The sequence below is a fragment of the Mustelus asterias genome, chromosome 26 (assembly GCF_964213995.1).
Source record: "Mustelus asterias chromosome 26, sMusAst1.hap1.1, whole genome shotgun sequence".
NCBI lineage: Eukaryota > Metazoa > Chordata > Chondrichthyes > Carcharhiniformes > Triakidae > Mustelus > Mustelus asterias.
Window position 1 is genome coordinate 31,157,113 of NC_135826.1, and position 21,103 is coordinate 31,178,215.

The 21,103-nt window shown below is 40.3% G+C and overlaps 1 protein-coding gene across 1 annotated transcript in view; it reads left to right on the plus strand.

Annotated features, from left to right (window-relative positions):
* LOC144479694 (unconventional myosin-Vb-like) overlaps window positions 1–21,103 on the plus strand; it is a 118,048-nt gene that overhangs the window by 35,220 nt on the left and 61,725 nt on the right. Inside the window, 9 exon segments of the mRNA XM_078198722.1 lie at window positions 777–889; window positions 2,676–2,941; window positions 3,025–3,106; window positions 8,377–8,517; window positions 10,146–10,271; window positions 11,872–11,955; window positions 16,771–16,905; window positions 18,503–18,600; window positions 20,026–20,112. Coding sequence (XP_078054848.1) covers window positions 777–889; window positions 2,676–2,941; window positions 3,025–3,106; window positions 8,377–8,517; window positions 10,146–10,271; window positions 11,872–11,955; window positions 16,771–16,905; window positions 18,503–18,600; window positions 20,026–20,112 — 1,132 coding nt within the window.

Below are 21,103 nucleotides of genomic sequence, written 5' to 3' on the forward strand. Positions count from 1 at the left end.
TCTTTCCTTTTTGAAAAGGAACTGAACACTCGAATCCTGCTTGGTTGCTTACATCAAACAGTTCTCTCCTTGCCCACATCAGTAGCTCTGTTGTTTCTCTGTATCTCCATACATAGGAGTTGTCCTCTTTTATTTCTCTCTGCAAGGTACTGCATGTAAAGGTGTTAAAGCTGCCACCCTCTTCAATGGGTTTCTGTTTTAGTTTCTCTGCCTATGGCTATCGGGTCACATGGGCATGTCTCTGAGCTGAAATGTTTATGATGTGGAGATGCCGGCGTTGGACTGGGGTGAACACAGTAAGAAGTCTCACAACATCAGGTTAAAGTCCAACAGGTTTATTTGGTAGCAATCAGTAACCCCCACAGCTTGCCTCCTGGGCTTGCAGAATCTCACTAGCTGTTCTGTCTGGAGACAATACACATCTCTTTAACCTGTGTTTAATGCTCCCTCCACCCACATTATCTGTACCTTTAAGACCTAGCTGGTTGTAGGGATTCACATTCTAATCAGTATTCTGCAACTTGATTTTGTGCCTGTTTGCACTGTTTTGAGAGCACATTTCCACTCCACCTGACGAAGGAGCAGCACTCCGAAAGCTTATGGTATTTGCTACCAAATAAACCTGTTGGACTTTAACCTGGTGTTGTGAGACTTCTTACTGAAATGTTTATCCAGAGTTCTGTTTGCGTTAAAGTTACACTTGCAAAGTTCAGCATTCGTGCCACATATTGCAGTTGAAGGAAGCTGCTTGAATATTATTTATCAACATTTTTCAGGTATCTGTGAATCTTATCAAGTGGAAATTTTTCAAATTGTAGCTTCTGTTCTTCACCTGGGAAATATAAACTTTCAATCAAATGACCGTGATGGTGAAAATAGCTTTGTTAATGTAAGTTTACTTTTAATATTCATCTTTAAATGCTCTCTTTTGCTAAAAATTGAACTTGGCCTTTGCAAATGCTGAAATTAATTGATCCATTTGTTTGGCAAGGCTTTGCTGTACACATCCCTACCACCTTTGTATTTGCTTAAATTACAAGCAAGCGCACTTCAAAGTAATTGGATGTGATTTGGAATGCCATGAAGCCTGCTAAGGCACCTTCATAAATACAAATTATTTCTTTAAATTTATTTCAAAATTAGAATGAATCCTCTGATCTGAAATCTTTGCAAAGGGATTAAACCTATCCATTTGCTCACAAAATTATCTCTTGTTCTGAACTATTCCACACTGCTCTGTAGATGGATCTAGAGTGTCCTTTCAACCTAATTCTGAATGATATGATATGTATATAATTTTCAGCTATGAAAGGCGGAATGAGTTGAAATAAAATCTGGTCTCCCCGGCTTGTTTTGAGACTTTGGCAACAGGAAATGCCTATGAGCCCAAGGTTGGTTTTAATATAATTTGGCATGTTGGATTGCCAAAGCGTTGCAGGTGACCTGCCATATGGGTTAAGGTTATACAAACATATGGAAGCCTGATCCACCTTTCAATAAGTTCACGGCAGATCTGTTTGTTTTGAATTCCACATTCCCATCTACCCCGATAACCTTAGATATTTGTTGCGCAAGGGAATCCATCCATTTCCACTTTTAAAATATTCAATGAAACCGTCTCCACCACCATATATCCTAAAGGGGCAGCACCTAATTTTAAAATGGTGGCCCCTAGTTGTGGATGCACCCCAAGACATCCTTTCCATGTCCACCTGGTCAACAATATCAACATGGCATGTATTGCTATTAGTTCATCCTGATTTCTATCCTTAAAGGTTATGCCATACATATGCTCTTAAAAATTGATCAGATTTGGGTCATTGGGCAGGCCAAAGAAAAGGTGAGTTGCAAAAATGCAGTGCTATACATCCATTGCTGCTCAGAATAGTGAAGGTTCTCTGTTTGTTGAACTTTCGTAGAATCCCTACAGTGTAGGAAGAGGCCATTTGGCCCATCGAGTCTGCACTGGCTCTCCAACAGCGCATCCTATCCAGGCCCTATCTCCGTAACCCCAAGTATTTACCCCACTATACATCCATTGCTGCTCAGAATAGTGAAGGTTCTCTGTTTGTTGAACTTTCGTAGAATCCCTACAGTGTAGGAAGAGGCCATTTGGCCCATCGAGTCTGCACTGGCTCTCCAACAGCGCATCCTATCCAGGCCCTATCTCCGTAACCCCAAGTATTTACCCCACTAATCCCCCCCCCCCCCCCCCCCCCCCAACCTTCACATCCTGGGACAGTAAGGGGCAATTTAGCATGGCCAAAATCTAACCTGCACATCTTTGGACTGTGGGAGGAAACCCATGCAGACGTTGGGTGGGGGAGGCGGGGAGGAAGAATGTGTGCAAACTCCATACAGACAGATACCCAAGGCTGGAATTGAACCTGGGTCCCTGGCGCTGTGAGGCAGCAGTGTTAACCACTGTGCCACCGTGCTGTCCATTACTTGCATTTCCTAAATTTAAAAAATGCTTTTAGTTCTGAGAACAGACTAACCACTAATGTCCATCATCATTGTCCAATTCTTTAGTGGAAAGAGTTGAAAGAAACTGTGTGTGGTGGTGGGGGAGGGGAAGGGGGGGGGGGTGGAGGGGAAGAGGGGGGGACTGATGTTATTCTTGTAATTTATTGAAAAGAACAGTGACCTAAATTTGTTTTTCCTTTGGCCCGCAGTCGCATGATAAACATATCCATCTATTCTGCAAATTACTTGGATTGGAGAGAAAGCAGTTGGCACATTGGCTTTGTCACCGCAAGCTAGTTACATTAAACGAAACCTACATCAAAGCAATGACAATAAAACAGGCCACCCGTTCCAGGGATGCTCTTGCAAAACACATTTATGGGCGGCTGTTCATCTGGATAGTGAATCAAATCAATAAAGCCTTGAGATCCTCCTTAAAGCAGCATGCCTTTATTGGAGTGTTAGATATTTATGGGTAAGAATGACCAGCTTTATGCTCAATCAAGTTTTTAAAAAAAAAATCCATCATATTTGTTAAACTTTTAAAATCTATTTTAGGTTTGAAACTTTCGACAATAACAGTTTTGAACAGTTTTGCATTAATTATGCAAATGAAAAGCTACAGCAACAATTTAACTTGGTAAGTTCTCTACAAGGAGAACATTCTAAAATGTCTTTTCAACAGCCTTATTACCTGTCCTTGTTCTGTTTTGATCCTGTGATTCTTACTTTAAAAATCTGTTTAAAGGTTCAAAGAGCACGTAAACAGCAGAAGATCTTTGGTCGTAAGTGGTGCTTTGATATTTCTGCCATCCAAGGTGCATCCTGAGATGCAGTTTTGCTTAAACAGGAATTTGTTTATCAGAGCTGATGAGTTTGAATGAGTGTTGATTTGGTGCTTACTGCGGATATTGGGAATAATAGATGAAAACAGCCCTACAAGCTGTGACGCATAGTGCATGAACAGCAATGTTCCTTGCCACTCAAATAAATCAGAATCAAAGGTCTTTTTATCCAAGATAGGTTTGGGCTGTTCCAACTAAGCAGCCAGAGTTTGTGGGCACTCCACACAAAATGGGCAGTTTCTTTGAAGGCCACAGACCATTTTAATGGAAGCGATAGGGGTTTAGCCTGTTGATTAGAGCGCCGTTGAGAGTTCCATTACTTTTCAGAAATTGAGTGCCTTTCAAGCACGGAACGAGGCAGTGGCAACTATTTCTTGGAACCAAAGGACCATGACAGTGGAATTCCAATCCCCTGAGAACCTCCAGTTAATCAGGTGTAGTAAAAGGTGTTTGGGTTAGCAAGGATTAATATGGGATCGGAGAAACTGTACCACCCATATTATGATGTAGAGTCACATCGTCTAGACAGTCTTGTAGTAGACCCCCAGGCCAAGGGAGACAATACATAAGCAAAACACGAAGTTAACAGACAAAGTGAAAGTTTATTTATTAGTCACAAGTAAGGCTTACATTTAACACTGCAGTGAAGTTACTGTAAAATTCCCCTGGTCACCACAGTCCGGCACCTGTTCAGGTCAATGCACCTAATCAGCACGTCTTTCAGGATGTGGGAGGAAACTCACGCAGACACGGAGAACATGCAAACTCCACCCAGACAGCGGTCCAAACCAGGAATCGAACCCAGTTCCCCAGTGCTGTGACGCAGCAGTGCTAACCACTGTGCTATCGTGACCATGTTAGTGCAATGAAGTGCATGAGCTGAAGAGTTTGGTGTCCAAGGAAAGAAGAGGCTGAAAGGCTTAAATATAGAACTGCTTGAAAATGCCAACACCCTACCCAAACTGCAACAGAAGGTGGCAGTGCAGAGTGAGCAGATGGCTGTGGATGAAGGAAAACTCTAACCAAAATGCAATAACACCCACAAAAGGAAAATTAAGCTATTCTACCAGAAAAGGTTCATATCCATGCTGAATTGGAAGCCTTGAGAGACAAGATACAGCTGAAGTAGATCTTTGAAGGCTTTAGTTTACCTTGCATTTTCAATGAACCAAACTGTTCAAGATCTGAACAAGTTGAGGTGTCATAAGATATAAGGAGGCTTTGAAAGAAATGGGTTGAATATTGAGAAAGATGCAAAAAGTGCAAATCTTGAATCCTGTGCAGCTTCTGCACATGTCCCCAGAAAAATGCAAGGAGGAATAATTTTGACTTCCATTGGCAAATTGAAGAGGGAGTTGGAAGGATGCAACCAGGCATAACAGGTAGAAAATGTACATAGAAATATGCTGCCTTGAAAGACTTTGAAGAATCAGTACGCCCTGAGGTGTTGAGTATTAATTCAGAAATAATGGTGATGGAACTATCAGCGATAAAGTATTGCGATGATGTGCAGAGTGCAAATGCAAGAGCTGAACAAGAAAATAAACAGTTGAAAAAACAGCTAATTGTCCTTCTGAGATCCAAAAACATTACATAATTCTTCAGCAGGATGAAGAAATGAAGACTGCCTTGAGCAGCAGAATCAAAGAACAAAGCTGACGAGGCTGAATTATAGCAACTCGAGCAATTGAACTTTGCAAAGAAAAGGGAAACTTGTTGAATGAGCTTCACGCGCTCCCAAGGATCCCTCGGGTCACAGTTAGTTCCTCTGGAAAATTTATAAAGAGAAAGTAAATTAATTTAATTCCACTCAGAAATACTGAAGAGCCAGTTGGCAAAGAAGAAAGGAGTGTGAAGAGTCTCAATGAGCTTGAAGGATAGCAGTGAAATTAGGCTCTGCTCAGGAGAAGTTGTTCAGTGTAGAGAGCCAACTTACCTGTATGGAAAGATGGGAATTTGCCAAAAACTCCCAATGAAAACACATCTGATGGGCACACTTGTCACTTGCAGAACATGAATGAGGTTTAAAATACCTAAATAAACTTGCTGAAGCAAATTAAAGAGAGATCCTCAATTAGAACAAGTTTAAGCAGCAGAAGTCTCTCTTTTGAAAAATGCCTGGATCAGGAAAAGGAATCCTGATGAATCAGAACAGTTGGACATCAGAACTGGATCAAAGAACGTGAAAGATGAGGTGCGCAATCTGGAAGAACAAACCCAGACTTTTAAAAACAATGATAATTCTAAGAAACAGATTTGAGGATCTAATGAGTGCATTGAAAGAGTCTAAGGGGTAGCCTATAACCATTGAAGGAAGATTCTGAAAACAACTGATTGCCTAGTACAAGTGTTCTGCAGATAAATCTGAAACCGACAACTGAACTACCGAGAGTAATTGCTGAGCTGAATGAAAAGATTAATAGGCTTGAAAAAGAACTGAGGAAACAAATATTTGGGTAAAATTGGGAAACGAGTGAAAATAAAGATTCCATCTGAGATCAACTTCCAGGAAGATCATGGTGGACCCCATGGAAAAGAGAACCTGAGTCTTCAGGAATGAACATTGTGAATATTCCATCCAGGAGGAATGGGATAAGTCCATGGTACAGGCAGTCCCCAGGTTACGAACTAGTTCCGTTTTTAAGTCTGTCTGAGAGTCGAATTTGTATGCAAGTTGGAACAGTTACGTATGGTTCACATCTAGCATCAATTAGTCAAATGTTTGTCTTAGTATATAGTGTATATTTTACCTAAAACATCTTAAATATAATACAGTAATAATAATAAATGGAAATGACAGAAAACTTGGATTATTTTTATATTATATAGTGTGTGTAAGTATAAAAAACATTAAAGTAATTTCTTAAAGTAAACATCAAGGGAGGCTTGAACAGAGCTTTTCTTTTCTTATTATAAATGGCCTTGTAGAAGCTGAGGCTGTCGGTAACTATCCAGTAAACTTTGGTGAACCTCTCTGCATTAGGATCTTGCTCCTCTAACTTTGCCATCCCTGCTTCAATGAGACGAAAGGCTTCAGCTAACTCCTTCGTCAAAAACTTCCTGGGTTCTGGGGTTTCTAGGTCCCGGCCTCCTTCCTCAAATGCTATCATCTGCTGCTCCTGCTCCATAAGGTCCTCATTGGTCAGTTCTTCGGCATGGGATTCAAGCAAGTCTAAGACATCGACTTCATTGATGTCTAACTGCAGTTGATTATTACCAATATCAACCTCTCTCCGATCGCTTTATTATTTCCACTTTCGTTTCAATCGTGATCGTTTTCCTTTTCTTCGATCCATCACCATCACTTGCATCAGGTTTACACTTTGGAGCCATGATTACGAGGGTAAACATGAAAAATTTAAGTCAAAACACAAACGCACACAAGTGTTTACGCGATCTGACTTAAAATGGCAACGACGGCGTGGCGTTGTTCTCCCTCGGGCCGACAAACTGCTGAAAATGGGCAGTGTTTTGAGCGTCGCGCAATGTAGTGTCCCCCCCCCCCCCCCCCCCCCCCCCATTCATTAGTACCAACCATTGTATGTAACTCTATTTTTAAAAAAAAAAGGCTTTACGGAGGTCGGTACGTAAGTACGGGCGTTTGTAACCTGGGGACTGCCTGTATTCATTCATGGAAGATGGATTATTGATAAAGGAAAAAACACCTAAGAGCACAAGTAGTGAACCAGGTGTTGGAAAACTGACCCAAGTGCTAAAACTTCAACTCTTAAGCAAGAGATATCACTCCTCCGAATGGGAAGGGATTGAGATCTGAGTTGTAAAGCCTCCAAATAATGTGAAAGACTTGGTGGAAGAGGGCGAAGCACAAAGGTATTGCATGGAAATATTGTATCCATATTTGGGTAAGGACTTGGTTGGGGGTGGGATGCTATAGTGTAAGGGTGTCGGGTTAGAAAGGGTTAATGTGAGACTGAGAAACATTATGTCGAGTCACATTGTGTAGAAGTCAGCATGAAGGTAACCCTGATGAGGTGCTATGCCTTGGAGGTATGTATGAAGCTGTGTGTTTTAACAATTCATGTTCAACCAGAACAGAGGCCAGCAGCAATAGCTGTGCTGTGTTTGTACTCCATTCTTGTCTACCTCATCTGCAAATTTAACCTACCTTCACAGTTTAAGATCTAATATGTTTGACATTAGATCCTTGTTCTTTCCTAGTTTCTTTGTCACTCCTACGATTACCATCTATAGAGCAAGATGTAAAAGTGGTCTCTCATAACCTCATCTGTTTCTTACCTTTCTGTCTTGCTGCACTCCCCCTCTCTGTCATGCCCATGATTTTTCATGTTTTGCCCAAATTTTAATGGAAAGCAGTACATGATTTGGAAGCTGGGATAAAGGTCCATTATTGGACGAGAGAGAAGCAGCTCTTCTGGCATCTGTTGCTGCTTGAACTCCCTCCTCTCTCTAAATCATAGCACCCTTGGTCAAGGTGTTAATTGGCTCTCCTAATAGCTCCCATTGCATGTCTAAAGCTCCCATGTGTTTTCCCTTGCTCTCTTCCCCACCTGGCCTCCCCAAACCAAATGTTAAAGCGTAGAATATTTATTTTTCAACAAGGCAACACCAATCTTTGGCTGCAGATATACCCACAATTCCTTCAATAGCCTGCAGTGGAGGGCTATTGTGGAATATAACTCAAACATTTCTTTATAGACTATTATGATGGGGAGGGAGGATTAAATTTAAGTTTGTGCTACCAGTAGGCTTACATTAACACTGCAATGAAGTTACTGTGAAAATCCTCGACGCCGCACTCCGGCACCTGTTCGGGTACACAGAGAATTTACCATGGCCAATGCATCTAACCAGCACATCTTTTGGATTGAGGAAACCCACGCAGACACGGGGAGAATGTGCGGAGACAGTGACCCAAGCTAGGAATTGAACCTGGGTGACTGGTGTTGTGAGGCAGCAGTGCTAACCACTGTGCCAAATGGAATCGGCATTGATGCCAAACAACTTTGCCCATCAGTGGCTATATGTTCAATTGTAAAGTATAATCTTTGTCTGCGTGTGGAAACTTGTGAATCTTTCTTCCTAGCATGTGTTCAAGCTCGAGCAGGAAGAATACCTGGTTGAAGGATTGCCATGGACTCTAATTGATTACTATGACAATCAAGCTTGTATTGATGTAATTGAAGCAAAACTTGGAATCTTGGATCTTCTAGATGAAGAATGTAGGGTAAGAGTTAATATAATCAAAACTGAATTGTACCAACTTTCATTGACTGAACATCAGTGTATATGCAACTTTATATGAGCAAATATTAGTGTTTTACTTCCTGGGAGAGCAAATGCAAAATGTGATGGAGAGAAATATTAAGGTGAAGTCAGAAGAGGAGAGGACTTGAAAAGGAGTTTGCAACAATGAGTCCCAAATACTTTGATATTCAATTTTATTTTCTCCAGGTATTCACAGCATGTGAGCATGCCCTCTACAAGCAGCACTCGTCTCATTGAGACCTTCAGGTCTAATCTCCTTCCCTACTAAGAGATATTGACCACAGGAACTGACCTGTACACTTCTTAGTAAACAGGGGAGAGCCATCATGTGGGGAAAATTGGGAGATTTTTGCAATTGTCCCAGTTTCTTAGCAACATTATTAGAAGCTCCCCACCCTTTCTGTAAATATCCATCAAAAGTTTCTGGCCAGCTTTCAATCTGTCCTTGCTTGCAAACTTGAGGTACCTAATCCCAGAAAAACCACACACCTCTAAAGGGATTAGATGCAATCATTATAATATTGCAAGGATATGAGAATTGATTGTATGGATGATACAAAAAACATCTTCAGCTGATGAAAGCTATTTGTGGTTTACCGTTCGAAGAACATAACAAAAGAACTAGGAACAGGAGTAGGCCATCTGGCCCCTCGAGCCTGCTCCGCCATTCAATAAGATCACGGCTGATATTTTCGTGGACTCAGCTCCACTTACCTGCCCGCTCACCATAACCCTTAGTTCCTTCACTGCTCAAAAATTTATCTATCCTTGCCTTAAAAACATTCAATGAGGTAGCCTCAACTGCTTCACTGGGCAGGGAATTCCACAGATTCACAACCCTTTTGTGTGAAGAAGTTCCTCCTCAACTCCAGTCCTAAATCTGCTCCCCCTTATTTTGAGGCCATGCCCCCTAGTTCTAGTTTCACCCACCAGTGGAAACAACTTCCCTGCTTCTATCTTATCTATTCCCTTCATAATCTTATATGTTTCTATAAGATTTCCCCTCATTCTTCTGAATTCCAATGAGTATAGCCCCAGTCTACTCAGTCTCTCCTCATAAGCCAACCCTCTCAACTACGGAATCAACCTAGTGAATCTCCTCTGCACCCCCTCCAGTGCCAGTATATCCTTAAGTAAGGAGACCAAAACTGTACACAGTACTCCAGGTATGGTCTCACCAGCATCTTATACAGCTGCAACATAACCTTGCCGTTTTTAAACAAATGAAGAATCATTTGTGCTCTGAATTGGATTGAAGGGGATGATTAAACAGAGACGCCAATTATGCATGGTGCTGTCCTGTGAGCATGATCTAGTGAATTGGCGGCTTTATTGAAAAGTATGATCAGGATGGTGGAAATTAGTTCATTGTTTTGATGTTGATTGCAAACATCCTCTCTCTACATTAACAAAACTATATTTATGAAAAAAAATTCTACTTAAGTTGCATATTGCTCCACTAATAGAGAAAAATTGTTATCCTTTAACTATCACTGACTTTTTGTTGCATTTTGATCCCTTTAGTTGCTGATATTTGTCCTGTATATATTTGTATTGATCTAAATAGGTGTTTTTTTTTCCATTTAGATACTTAATGGAACAGATGAGAAGTGGGCTCAAAAGCTGTATGACCGACACCAGCAAACAAGTCATCACTTCCAGAAACCCAGGATGTCAAATTCTGCTTTCATTATTCTGCACTTTGCTGCTAATGTAGGTGATGGGTTTTAATTTTCACATCTATAGCCAAGCTGATTATTGTATGCAATTAGTTTTTTGTCACAATCGTTTGGATATTTTTCAATGTTTTCAGGGGTTGGATAATGAGACAGGACTAAGGGTGCAATGAACTTTGTGAAATTCCAGGCAGTGAACTTAAAAGAACAAACGTTTCCAATTTTAGGCTGTTCATACTTGCAACTTAATCAAAGTTGTTTTTGTTTGAGGGCTTCTACAAGTAATTTTGACATATCTTAGATCAGGTAAAATCTAGCACCGGAAAACTCTGGCCTCATCCGTGGTTGGGATTCTCCAATGCTGCTGCTGTGAATGGACTTTTGCAGAGCACCAAATTCTCCATTCCTGCTGGCAGTAGGATGGGTACAGACAAAATTGGAGAATCCTGACCAAGAAATTCAGAATATGGATTTGAGTACAAACTCTGTGGTGAATGGCCTTTTAAGGGCAACACAGGTTAAGGGTCATCTGGCCTGGGGGACCAAATGGGACTCGGATTGGGTAACCACCCCAGGGAGTGGAGTCACTCTTAGACAGGCGCCCATGCCATGTAAGGAGCAAGCTGCAACCATGAGGCTGTTGAACAGTTTCTATTAATAAATACCTTTTGTGTTTACTAATGGAGTCTCTGAGAGTGCATCTTTACAAACACCAAAAAGGCAAAAACAATGTTAGTTAGAAGGAATGCATTAGAAAATAAGAGTAGGGATTGGAAGCCTTGATGTCACACTGAAATAGTTTGTCTACTTGGGACAAATGATAACGGAAGGTGGTAGATGGGTTGCCAAAGTGAGAAGGATAGAAATAGCCAGAAGTAATTTTGTGAAGTTGAAAGATGTGTTCACACCAAGAATACTCGAGCTTGAAATGAAGAAAAGATGTTACATTCAATCCACTCTCCTATACGCTTCATAAACCTGGGCAGGAAGTTAAAATCTCTTGAAGAAAATAAAGGCCTTTGAAACGTGGGGTGCTAAGATGCATGTTAAAAATTCAAAATGGAGATCATTAGACAAATGAAAGAAGTACTTAAAATTGCAAGAGCAAAAAAGAACTCTGACATCCAGAAAATAAAATGCCAATATTTCGGCCATTTAATCAGAGCTGAAAAGCTACACCAATCTCCAAGAGGGCTGAAGAAAGAGGGGTCAACCTAGCTGTAGTTGAATGAATGATGTCCAGAGGTTGCAGATGAACTACACTGGATGTGTGAAGATGATGCAAGACAGATGAGCGTGGTATACCATGACAGCATATCTCCTGGTAGGAATAGTTACAAGCAGGTTGTATGAGAGCAATGTGTGACACTTTTCCTGCACCATGCACCTAATTTGGGAATGCGTTATGTTCACAGGATATTGAAAGTGAGAAAATGCTTTCTTTTGCTCTCTTTTGATATCCTTCATCTTAACAAAATATTGCTGCTAGAGATCAGGAAACAAGTTTCCCCAGACTGAAAAAAGTCTTAATTTTGCATCTATGAAAATATGGTGTAGAGTATAAATAAGGATCCATAAAATTCAAAGTGACTGGATTGAAAGATTTATTCATAAGGACATTTATGAATTGTCTTCAGGTGCTGTATCAGTGTGAAGGATTTTTAGAGAAAAATAGAGACACGGTTTATGAAGAACCAATTAACGTTCTGAAAGCGAGCAAGGTAAGCACTCTTAATCTGCTTTTGTAGAGCATTGATTGGTCTCTGAACCAATTGTACTGGGTTGTTTGGATAATATTCATCAAAGGGATGAAATGGGATCATTTTTAGTTTAAATTATTTTGAAAATTTCAAAGATTGCAATTTGGAGCTTGAATTCCCAAACCTTTCCAAAGACAAAGTATTCTTTGCTTATGGTTTTGGGTACCATCAAGTGTATTCCAGAATATTTTTGTAGCTTCAAAAATGGCATCAAACTTTGGAAACCAAGAAGATGCATGTAAACAACTTATTCAATTGGAAACACTGGTCCACCAAATTGATTACTTTTGCTTTCATTTGGACAGCCTTATGAGAACACTTTGTCAACAGTTAAATTACCAAGTGAAATTCTTTATCCCTGATTTTGTACCTAATTGACTTGATGAAATATAGCAATTGCGATTATGTGGTGGGCCCCTGCTTTTTGTTTAAGAAGCATAAAATCATATCATTTACACACAGGCCAATTGGTTCATCATTCTCTCGCTAGCTCTTCAGCTAAGCATATATATTAATTATATTTCTTGGTCCTTTTATACACCCAATACTCACTAACTTTCATTTTAAATATTAAGGTTTTTCCCTTGGTAATAACTTGTGACAATGAATTCCATATTCTAATATCATTGTAAAATTTTTCTCATGATCGTCCTAATATGTGGCTCTTTTTACTCCTCTCACTGAGCAAAACCTTGATCCTCCCCAATTTTGTAGGGAGAAGGTTTTTAAGTTTCAGTATTTTAGAACTAGCTTCATATTCCTGGCATCATCATGCAAGTCTATCTTCACTTGAGTACTTTGAGTTGCACACAATATGACAAAGTATTGCACAAGTTCAACATTGCTGCTTTGTTTGTATTCAATGATCTGCTCTAAAACCAATAATCCAAGTTTTTTTAAATGGCCTTTTTTAAAAAAAAAACTATAATCTTGTTTTCTCCAGTAGGATAGAATTTTCAAAAATATACAAGTCTTTCTTTCCATTGAACTGCATTCACCTTCTCTCTGCCTCCTCTTTGTCTTCCTCTTTCTGCTTGTCAAGCCCAAAATTTGATAACCATGGCAAACTAGGCATTTTTCTAATATAAATGACCACTGTAAAACAGCACAGACTCTGGTGCACCGTTACTCATTTTACTAATCTAAGAAAGGTTGAGTTCAGTCAATCATATGTGATATGCGCTTGGTCAATCCGTGTTAGCTATTGCTAATTAGCTCGGGTCCAGTGATTCCATATAGAATGTATTCCCCTATGACCCAGACAGGTTACATCAGCACTAAGTTTGCAAACTGTTGCCATTCTCCTGCCCACCCACTCCTCTGGTAGTCTATTTTCTTTCCTATGGGAGAATCTCTCGCTCTTGAACAAGCTTATTTGTAGATGCTTCTTTTCAGGGCATGCTCAGCTTCCAGAAATTCCTATATGACACACAAGTTTTGATTGCTATTGGCTTTACCAGTGCTATCATATATTTACTACTTAACGCCTGATCTTGTCCAAAACCAAACTCCATCTTACACTCTGTTCCCAGAGATTGTGTGAAGTTTGTAGCAGTTGTTACCTTGGTTACCTAGCTGCTTCTGTCAAATTTGACAAACATTCTCAGTGATACTTTTTCTGCAGGAGAGAAAATAATTTTCCAATTGTGTACAAGTAAAGTATGTATACATGTGCTGGAAACTTTCCAATTCATTTTAGTAATTGTCTAGATCCAATTGTCTAAGTTACACAATTTCAAGATTTTTTTTCTCTCCTCTTGCAAATCCTGGTGGAATTATTCAGAAGGTAATTGTAACATTTTTGTCTCTGCATGATTTTTTTTTTTCATTTAACGTCTATCCTCACTAACTGGATGTATTTAGATGGTTGAGTTTGGTACCAGATTGGTTCACTTGCTCTTTTGATTCCAAGCCACTTGGATTAAGCTGGATATGGTTCACTCCTGTATTAATGAAACCCTTCCCAATTGCAACACTCTACAGATTGTGAAAGCTAACCAATTTCTTTTACTATCCACAGACTGGATTTTTCTCCTCATTTTAACTTTCATCTCTATATGGTTGCATTTAAAATAAAACTGTGATGTGACAGTAGACTTGCTTATCACAATATGGATATCTTGGTCCAATCCTGTGTCTCCACAGTTTAAGATATGGCCTGCTGAGAATTGTTATCAATGTGACGGTTACTTCCATATGGCTCCGCATAAAACCAATAGGAACTGAGGCATTTATAAACAACAAAATACTTGATTCCTAATTTGTGCTGAGTCAATTGGCCAGTTTTAACTTTGACTTGATAACCATGCACTGATACAAGGTGTTAAATGCTATATTTGGGGTTTGAAGTGGACTTGGGATTTCTTTAAATATACATCTTTGGAATTTTGTTCTTTCACAATTGTTGAACTCATTTCATGATCATGATTTTCAATATCCATTCAATTTTAACTAAATTGTCTTTGATATTATTGTAAATGAATCTGCCATCCTGAAGTGGATTTATTATTGCCTCCTTGATGCCTTCAGAGTAACAAGGATGAGAAATAAATGCTGGCTTCTAACATTTGCATCCTAAAAAAACTCTCTTCAAAACAAATGACCACATCAGAGAATTGTGGCTCATCACTGGTTCCCTGCTTTTAAACTGCTTTTTATAAACTCATTCTAATTTGATCTGTTCTATTCTTTGTACCACTTAGTCTGAGCCAGGTTGTTTCACAACCATGTGGTTGTGAGCCAACTGCAGCAATCGATTCCTCTGGCACAGAACATTCCCCAGATGTGGATGGGGTTATGGGTGTTTGGTCAGAAAAAGCAGTGAGGTTTTAACAAAAACAGCAAATTCTGGGAAAATCTCAGCAGGTCTGACAGCATTTTAGGAGAGAGAGCCAATGTTTCGAGTCTGGATGACCCTTCGTCAGAGCTAAGAGCAAAGAAAATAAGAAAGGATTTATACTATGAGGGTGGGGGGGTTGCTGTAATAAGGCAAAGGGAATGTAAATGAGGATGAAGAAGGCTGAGAAAGGTGCTAAGTATCCATTAAGTAATCAGAATATGTGAATGACAGATGGTAAAGGCAGTTGGCCTGAAGGGAGGAGGGGAGGGAAGGAACACTAGAACCTCACTAGAACATTGCAAAAGGCCAAGGACATGTGGACAGGAGAGCAGGGTGATGTGTTGAAAAAGTGGCAAGCGACAGGAAGGTCTGGGTCCTGCTTGCAGACGGACCAAAGGTGTTCAGCAAAGCGGCCACCCAGTCTGCGTTTGGTGTCTCCGTTGTAGAGTAGACGGCATTGGGAGCAGCGAATGCAATAGACCAGATTGAAGGAAGCGCATGTGTAGTTTGAAAGGGGTGTTTCGGACTTGGGATGGTGAGCAGGGAGGAGGTAACGAGGCAATTGTTGCACCTTCTGAGATTGTATAGGAAGGTGCAGTGGGCAGGGGGTGAGATGTTGGGTGTGATGGTGGAGTGGACCAGGGTGTCGTGGAGAGAGTTGTCCCTGCGGAATGCTGATTGGGGGGGGTAGTGAGGAGATGATGTGTTGAGTAGTGGTATCATGCTGGAGTTGGCAGAAATGGCAGAGAAAGTTTCTTTGAATGTGGAGACTGGTGAAGTGAAAAGGGAGGACAAGGGGGGCCCTAACCTGGTTCTGGGAGGGGGTGGGTCAGATGCAGTCCACAGTCCCGTCAACCACAGTGGGTGAAAAACCACAATTAAGGAAGAAGAAAGACATATATCAGCAGCGCTATTTTGGAAAGTGGCAGCATCCGAACAGATGCGTGGAGGCAAAGGAACTGAGAGAATGGGATGGAATCCTTGCAGGATGTGGGGTGTGAAGAGCTGTAGTCAAGCTAGTTGTGGGAGTTGGTGGGCTTGTAATGGATACTGTTGGACAATTAATCACCAGAAATGGAGACAAAAAGAAAGGAAGAGAAGTGTCAGAGATGGACCATGTGAAGTGATAGAGGAGTGGCAATTGGAAGCAAAATTGATAAACATTTCCAGGTTCAGACGAGAGCATGAAGCGGCACCGAAATAGTTATCAATGTACTGATTTAACGTACAGCTGGAGACTAGCAATATTATAGAGGTAGAAATCGGTAGTCTTGCTGATGGTTCAGGTTTGAAGTTTGATCTTTGTGACCAGCAAGAGTTTTTGTCATTGGGTTCTGCTTGTATAAACATTTGTCAAGGGGAACGGACTAAAGCTCATGGTGAAAATTGATGGAAGTTGAATGTTATGATGCAGTCAATGTAGAGTTGGAGAATGTTCTGACACAGCCATTTGTCCAGCTCCAAATTATGGATAATAGCATAATTTGGCAGTTTTTGATTGCTTGATTATAGATACTGTTGCTAAGGGGCCGGATGCAGATGTTTAGGAGGAAGCAAGAATGCATCTATTGGAAGATTAAAATGGAACTGTGATACGGTACATGTATCAATTATCCCAGATGAGATGAAGAATCATGTAGCAAAGAAAACCATTGCAGGAACTGTGGATGTCATTGGTAATTTAAGCAAAATGATCTAGTTACGGAGGAAATTAAATGGAAATTCAAACGGAGTGGCTGGTGATAACTGTGGGGATTTTTCATTCTACAGCAATGTGGTTTGAGCACTGGGAATTCAACTAATTGCATTAATGTTGGTGTTCGAATAGGATTGGCCTTTATCCACAATGTGGTCAGTGTTTTCAGGAAATAATTAGGAAACTGCCCAGAAAGTCTCTCTGGGATCTCTTTCACCTTGTTACCTGTATTGTTTCCAAGTCTGAGTTGATTGCTGAACTTTTCCATGAGGAAGCTGCTTCTGCTGGGAGAGGTCAGATCTCCAATGTAACTTTGAAGTCTTTAAGAAAAACGTTACCATCGACAAGTGAACACAAGAAAACAGTGGGATATCAGGTAATTTTTAAAAATTGCATTTTCCCAACCACCATGGCTTGGATTTTCAAAGCAATAGTTATGAAGTAGAACAAAAGTGATGAACCTTGTGTCTCAAAGAATGAACATTAACACACGCCTTCCACCAGTAGGAAAAACAATTACTTCCCAAAGATTTGTAAATTGGATTTCCCCTGATTGGCTATACATAACCTCACACTAAAATTGAGCATTGCACACAATAATGATAGACATGGTCTTAGAAATTGCAATACACTGGTATGCAAATCTTATTGTTCAAATATTTCCCTAAACCTTGTTGCAAAAATATAAAACTTTGCACATCGCAGGCTGTGTGGAGCTGGTGTAGAGAAGAACATCAAAATGGGCACAATGAGGCTACTGCAGTTGCAGCAGCCAACATGGAGCACAAATGGACTGATCTTGCAATGGAATCCAATTTGTGTCCTATGATGTGTCTAGTGCCAGTAGCTAGTGATGCGATGCTGTCTATTGTGTGCAAGGTAGGACGCTGACATGAAGTGACACACATGGGCTGCTGGGATGACCACTGGGCCACTATGCCTCGTTATTTTTCATCAGTAACCAACTGATGTCTATCTTGAATGACCTACCCTGTCCCACTGGAGCAAGAGGAGAACATGTTACTGAGGTGAATAGAGAGATATTCTCTTATTTGTGGGGAGGCTTGTACAATTGATGAACTTGCCATTCAGAAGAAGTAGGAGACTTTTACAATAGACAGGTGCGCATTTATGTGGAGTGGCGTCGCAATTGAATGCTGTGTTGCTGAATATCGAATACTGCGTATAACAGGTGATCGATCCTACACCACCAGTTCACATCATTGCCCAGAACACACTCCGAATAAAAGTTTATTTATTAGTGTCACAAGTAGGCTTACTTTAACGCTACAATTAAGTTAGTGTAAAAATCCCCGAGTCGCCACACTATGGCACCTGGCACCTGTTTGGGTACTGAGAGAGAATTTAGCATGGCTAATGCACCTAACCAGTGCATCTTTCGGACTGTGGGTGCACCCAGAGGGGAAACAGATAGACACAGGGAGAACATGCAGACTCCACACACTGACCCAAGCCAGGAATCAAACCCGGGTCTTGGCACTGAGGCAGCAGTGCTAACCAATGTGTCGTCGTGCCGCCCTATTTAACCATAACCTGCTTTTAAGGAAAAGTAAATAGCTATTGGAAGATGTAGGACAGTGGGTGTTTTATTTTTGATTTCTGTAACACAGCGGATGAGTCAGCTGAATGGTCTGTTTCTACGATGGAAACATTTGTTGATTTGGATCTCCCTTCCATGTTCTCACTCCCTCACTTCCTTCAGTTCAGCTTCTTAGAGAGGCATAGGTGTGATGGGTTGACGTTTGACCTTTTTGGGTGGGGGGGGATGTGCTTGCACACATGATTACATGTTGATGTTCTAGCACACAATATCACCTCATCTACTGAAAAATTAAAAATTAGTTTTTAAGAACCAGTTTTGTATTTGAGTTAATTGTCATCTACTTCAGATTAACTCCTGGGCATTTTCAATATGTTTTCAAATGATTAATAAATGGTACAATTTTCTGCAGTTTAGAGCTTCTCTCCATCTGCTAATGGAAGCTTTGAATTCAACAACCCCTCACTATGTCCGTTGTCTGAAGCCAAATGATACGAAGCAACAATTCTTGTGAGTCAATCTAATCCTGTTGTTTTCAATGACAATAAGTGTAAGTGCATTCAAGTGTCTCCTGAAATAGGTTTCCAGTGGTAGTCAGATGTAACCATTGCAGAGAAATTAATGGGAAAAATTTACAACACAATTTTACCAAAAAGAAAACTGGAACAAATGACAAATTAATGCTATCGAATGCTGTTACTGCACACATGTCAGTGTTCGAGGAAAATGCATAGAAATCCCATTTGGACCATTTCTCTCCCCCTACGCTTTTAAATTAAAGGTGCCATGTGAATGAAAAATGGCAGTAACAGTATTGGGAAATGTCATACTGTTGCTACTCATGTCTTGAACATTTTGGACTTTTGATACATAAGCTACAACATTGTGTTGCAGCATAATCACTATTGTACATGATGGCAGTTCTTTCTGAAGTATGAATGTTTCAGTTTAAAGGCAACAATGATATGATGATCAGTGTATATTTGCAATTCTAGTTGAGCATTGACTCAAAACTGGGATTATGCAGCTACATGAAGTTCATTAATTTGGTGGGGTGGATACTGGTATGAAAATGTACGAATGAGGGATCAATTTTATTGGAGGGAAATTATCATGTTGAGAGGACAAAAGATTGTGAAGCTGCTGGTTTTCTTCCTCTGCAGTTATAACCCAATTGATTTGGCAGACAGTTATTAAACATGTTTCAGGTGGTGGAAAGGTTGATAACCAGACAATACAGATTTAAGGTGATTCTGCCAATCAACTAGAGACAACATGAGGCAGCAGTGTTTTGCACAGGAAGTTGTCATAATCTAGAATGTGCCTGCCCAAAAGGGTGATGAAAATATTTAATAGTTATGCTCAGAAGAGAGTTGAGTAAATACTTTCAAACTAGTCAAATGTAACCATTGCAGAGAAGAATGTGTACCATTTTACCGAAAAGAAAACTTAAACAAATGACGAATTAATCCTCAAATGCTGTCACTGCGCAAATGTCAGTCTTCAAGGGAAAATGCATAGAAATCCAATTTGGACCATTTCTCTCCCCCACCCTTTTAAATTTAAGCTGCTATGTAAATGCAAAATGTCAGTGAAAACCTTGCTGGGTAATGGGGAGCAAGTAGAGGAGTGGGACTAATTGGTTAGCTCCGCCAAAGAGTTGGCAATAGCATGATGGGTTGAATGGCCTTTTACTGTGCTGTATGTTTTTGTGATTCCAATGTGACCATGCTACCCAGTTGCAATGTTGACAAGTGACAGCAGATATGAGCAGGCAACGTTTGTTTAAAAAGGGTTAATGGATGATCAACGGCAAAATACTGAATAAAGGAAAGCTGTGAAATGGACTCCTTTTTGAGTTAGTATTTGACTTTTATCCTCCTTCATTTATAATTAATGGTTACTGATGTCAAGGTTTCTGAATTTCTCCTGCAGGTTTAATCCAATCAGAATGGTGCAACAGTTAAGAGCCTGTGGTGTTCTTGAAACAATCCGTCTCAGTGCAGCTGGATATCCATCCAGGTTTGTATGCATCGAAAATGGTTCAAAGGAGAACTTGGTGTTGGGTTTCTTTTAATTCTTGTCTGAGAGAGTCCTAACTCTGTGCACTGGATGGTGCTTTCACTAATTTAGATATCTGGCCAGATTAATAGGGTGTAGAGGGATTGAACAAACTTTAGTGTTTCCAGCTTCTCCAGTCTTCAATCTCATTTTCATTGCTACTATATGTGCGCACACGTTTGCTGGTTAAAATCAAGTTTACGAAATAAATGAGCATAGCAGTAATGTTATATGGATCTTTATAGTGCTTAACCTTGGTTGTTCCTCATCTGTGCCACAATCTGCTGTAAAGGGAAGTGATACTAATTTAATTTGCTGCTTTTTAGGTGAGAACAGTTACGTGGTTAAACATGGGAGTTTCGCCAAGATGTGTTTCTCTGCCACTGTGGAACATAGCATTTTATTCGCTAGGTTTACCATTGATGCATTTCTGCAGTAGGTACAAATTAACCTTGCCAGGAAAAGTCAGGGCTTGACAGCTTCTGTCTTAACATTAATCGTTTCCTGAAAAGGGTATTTAAGTATTGGCAATCAACCCCTCTGGTACTGAAAATTAACTAAGCAAATGTGGATTCTCATTCCTTCAGCATTTAGTTTTTTAATCTAAAAATGTAAGATTTAAATTCTTAAACAATTTTCTTTACCTTTCTATACTCGATTTGGCATTAAATCCACCCAATCTAAACCATAGATTGGTATTGCCTGGTATGGAGGGTATTAGCTATGAGGAGAGATTGAATAAATTGGGATTGTTCTTCCTGGAAAGATGGAGGCTGAGGGGTGACCTGATGGAAGTTTATAAAATTGAGAGGTATAGATAGGGTGAACAGTTGGAAGCTTTTTCCCAGGGCAGAAATGACAATCACAAGGAGGGACAAGTTCAGGATGAGGGGGGAAAGGTTCAGTGGAGATGTTGTGGGGGGTGGGGGGTGGGGGGGGGGGGGAGTTTTTT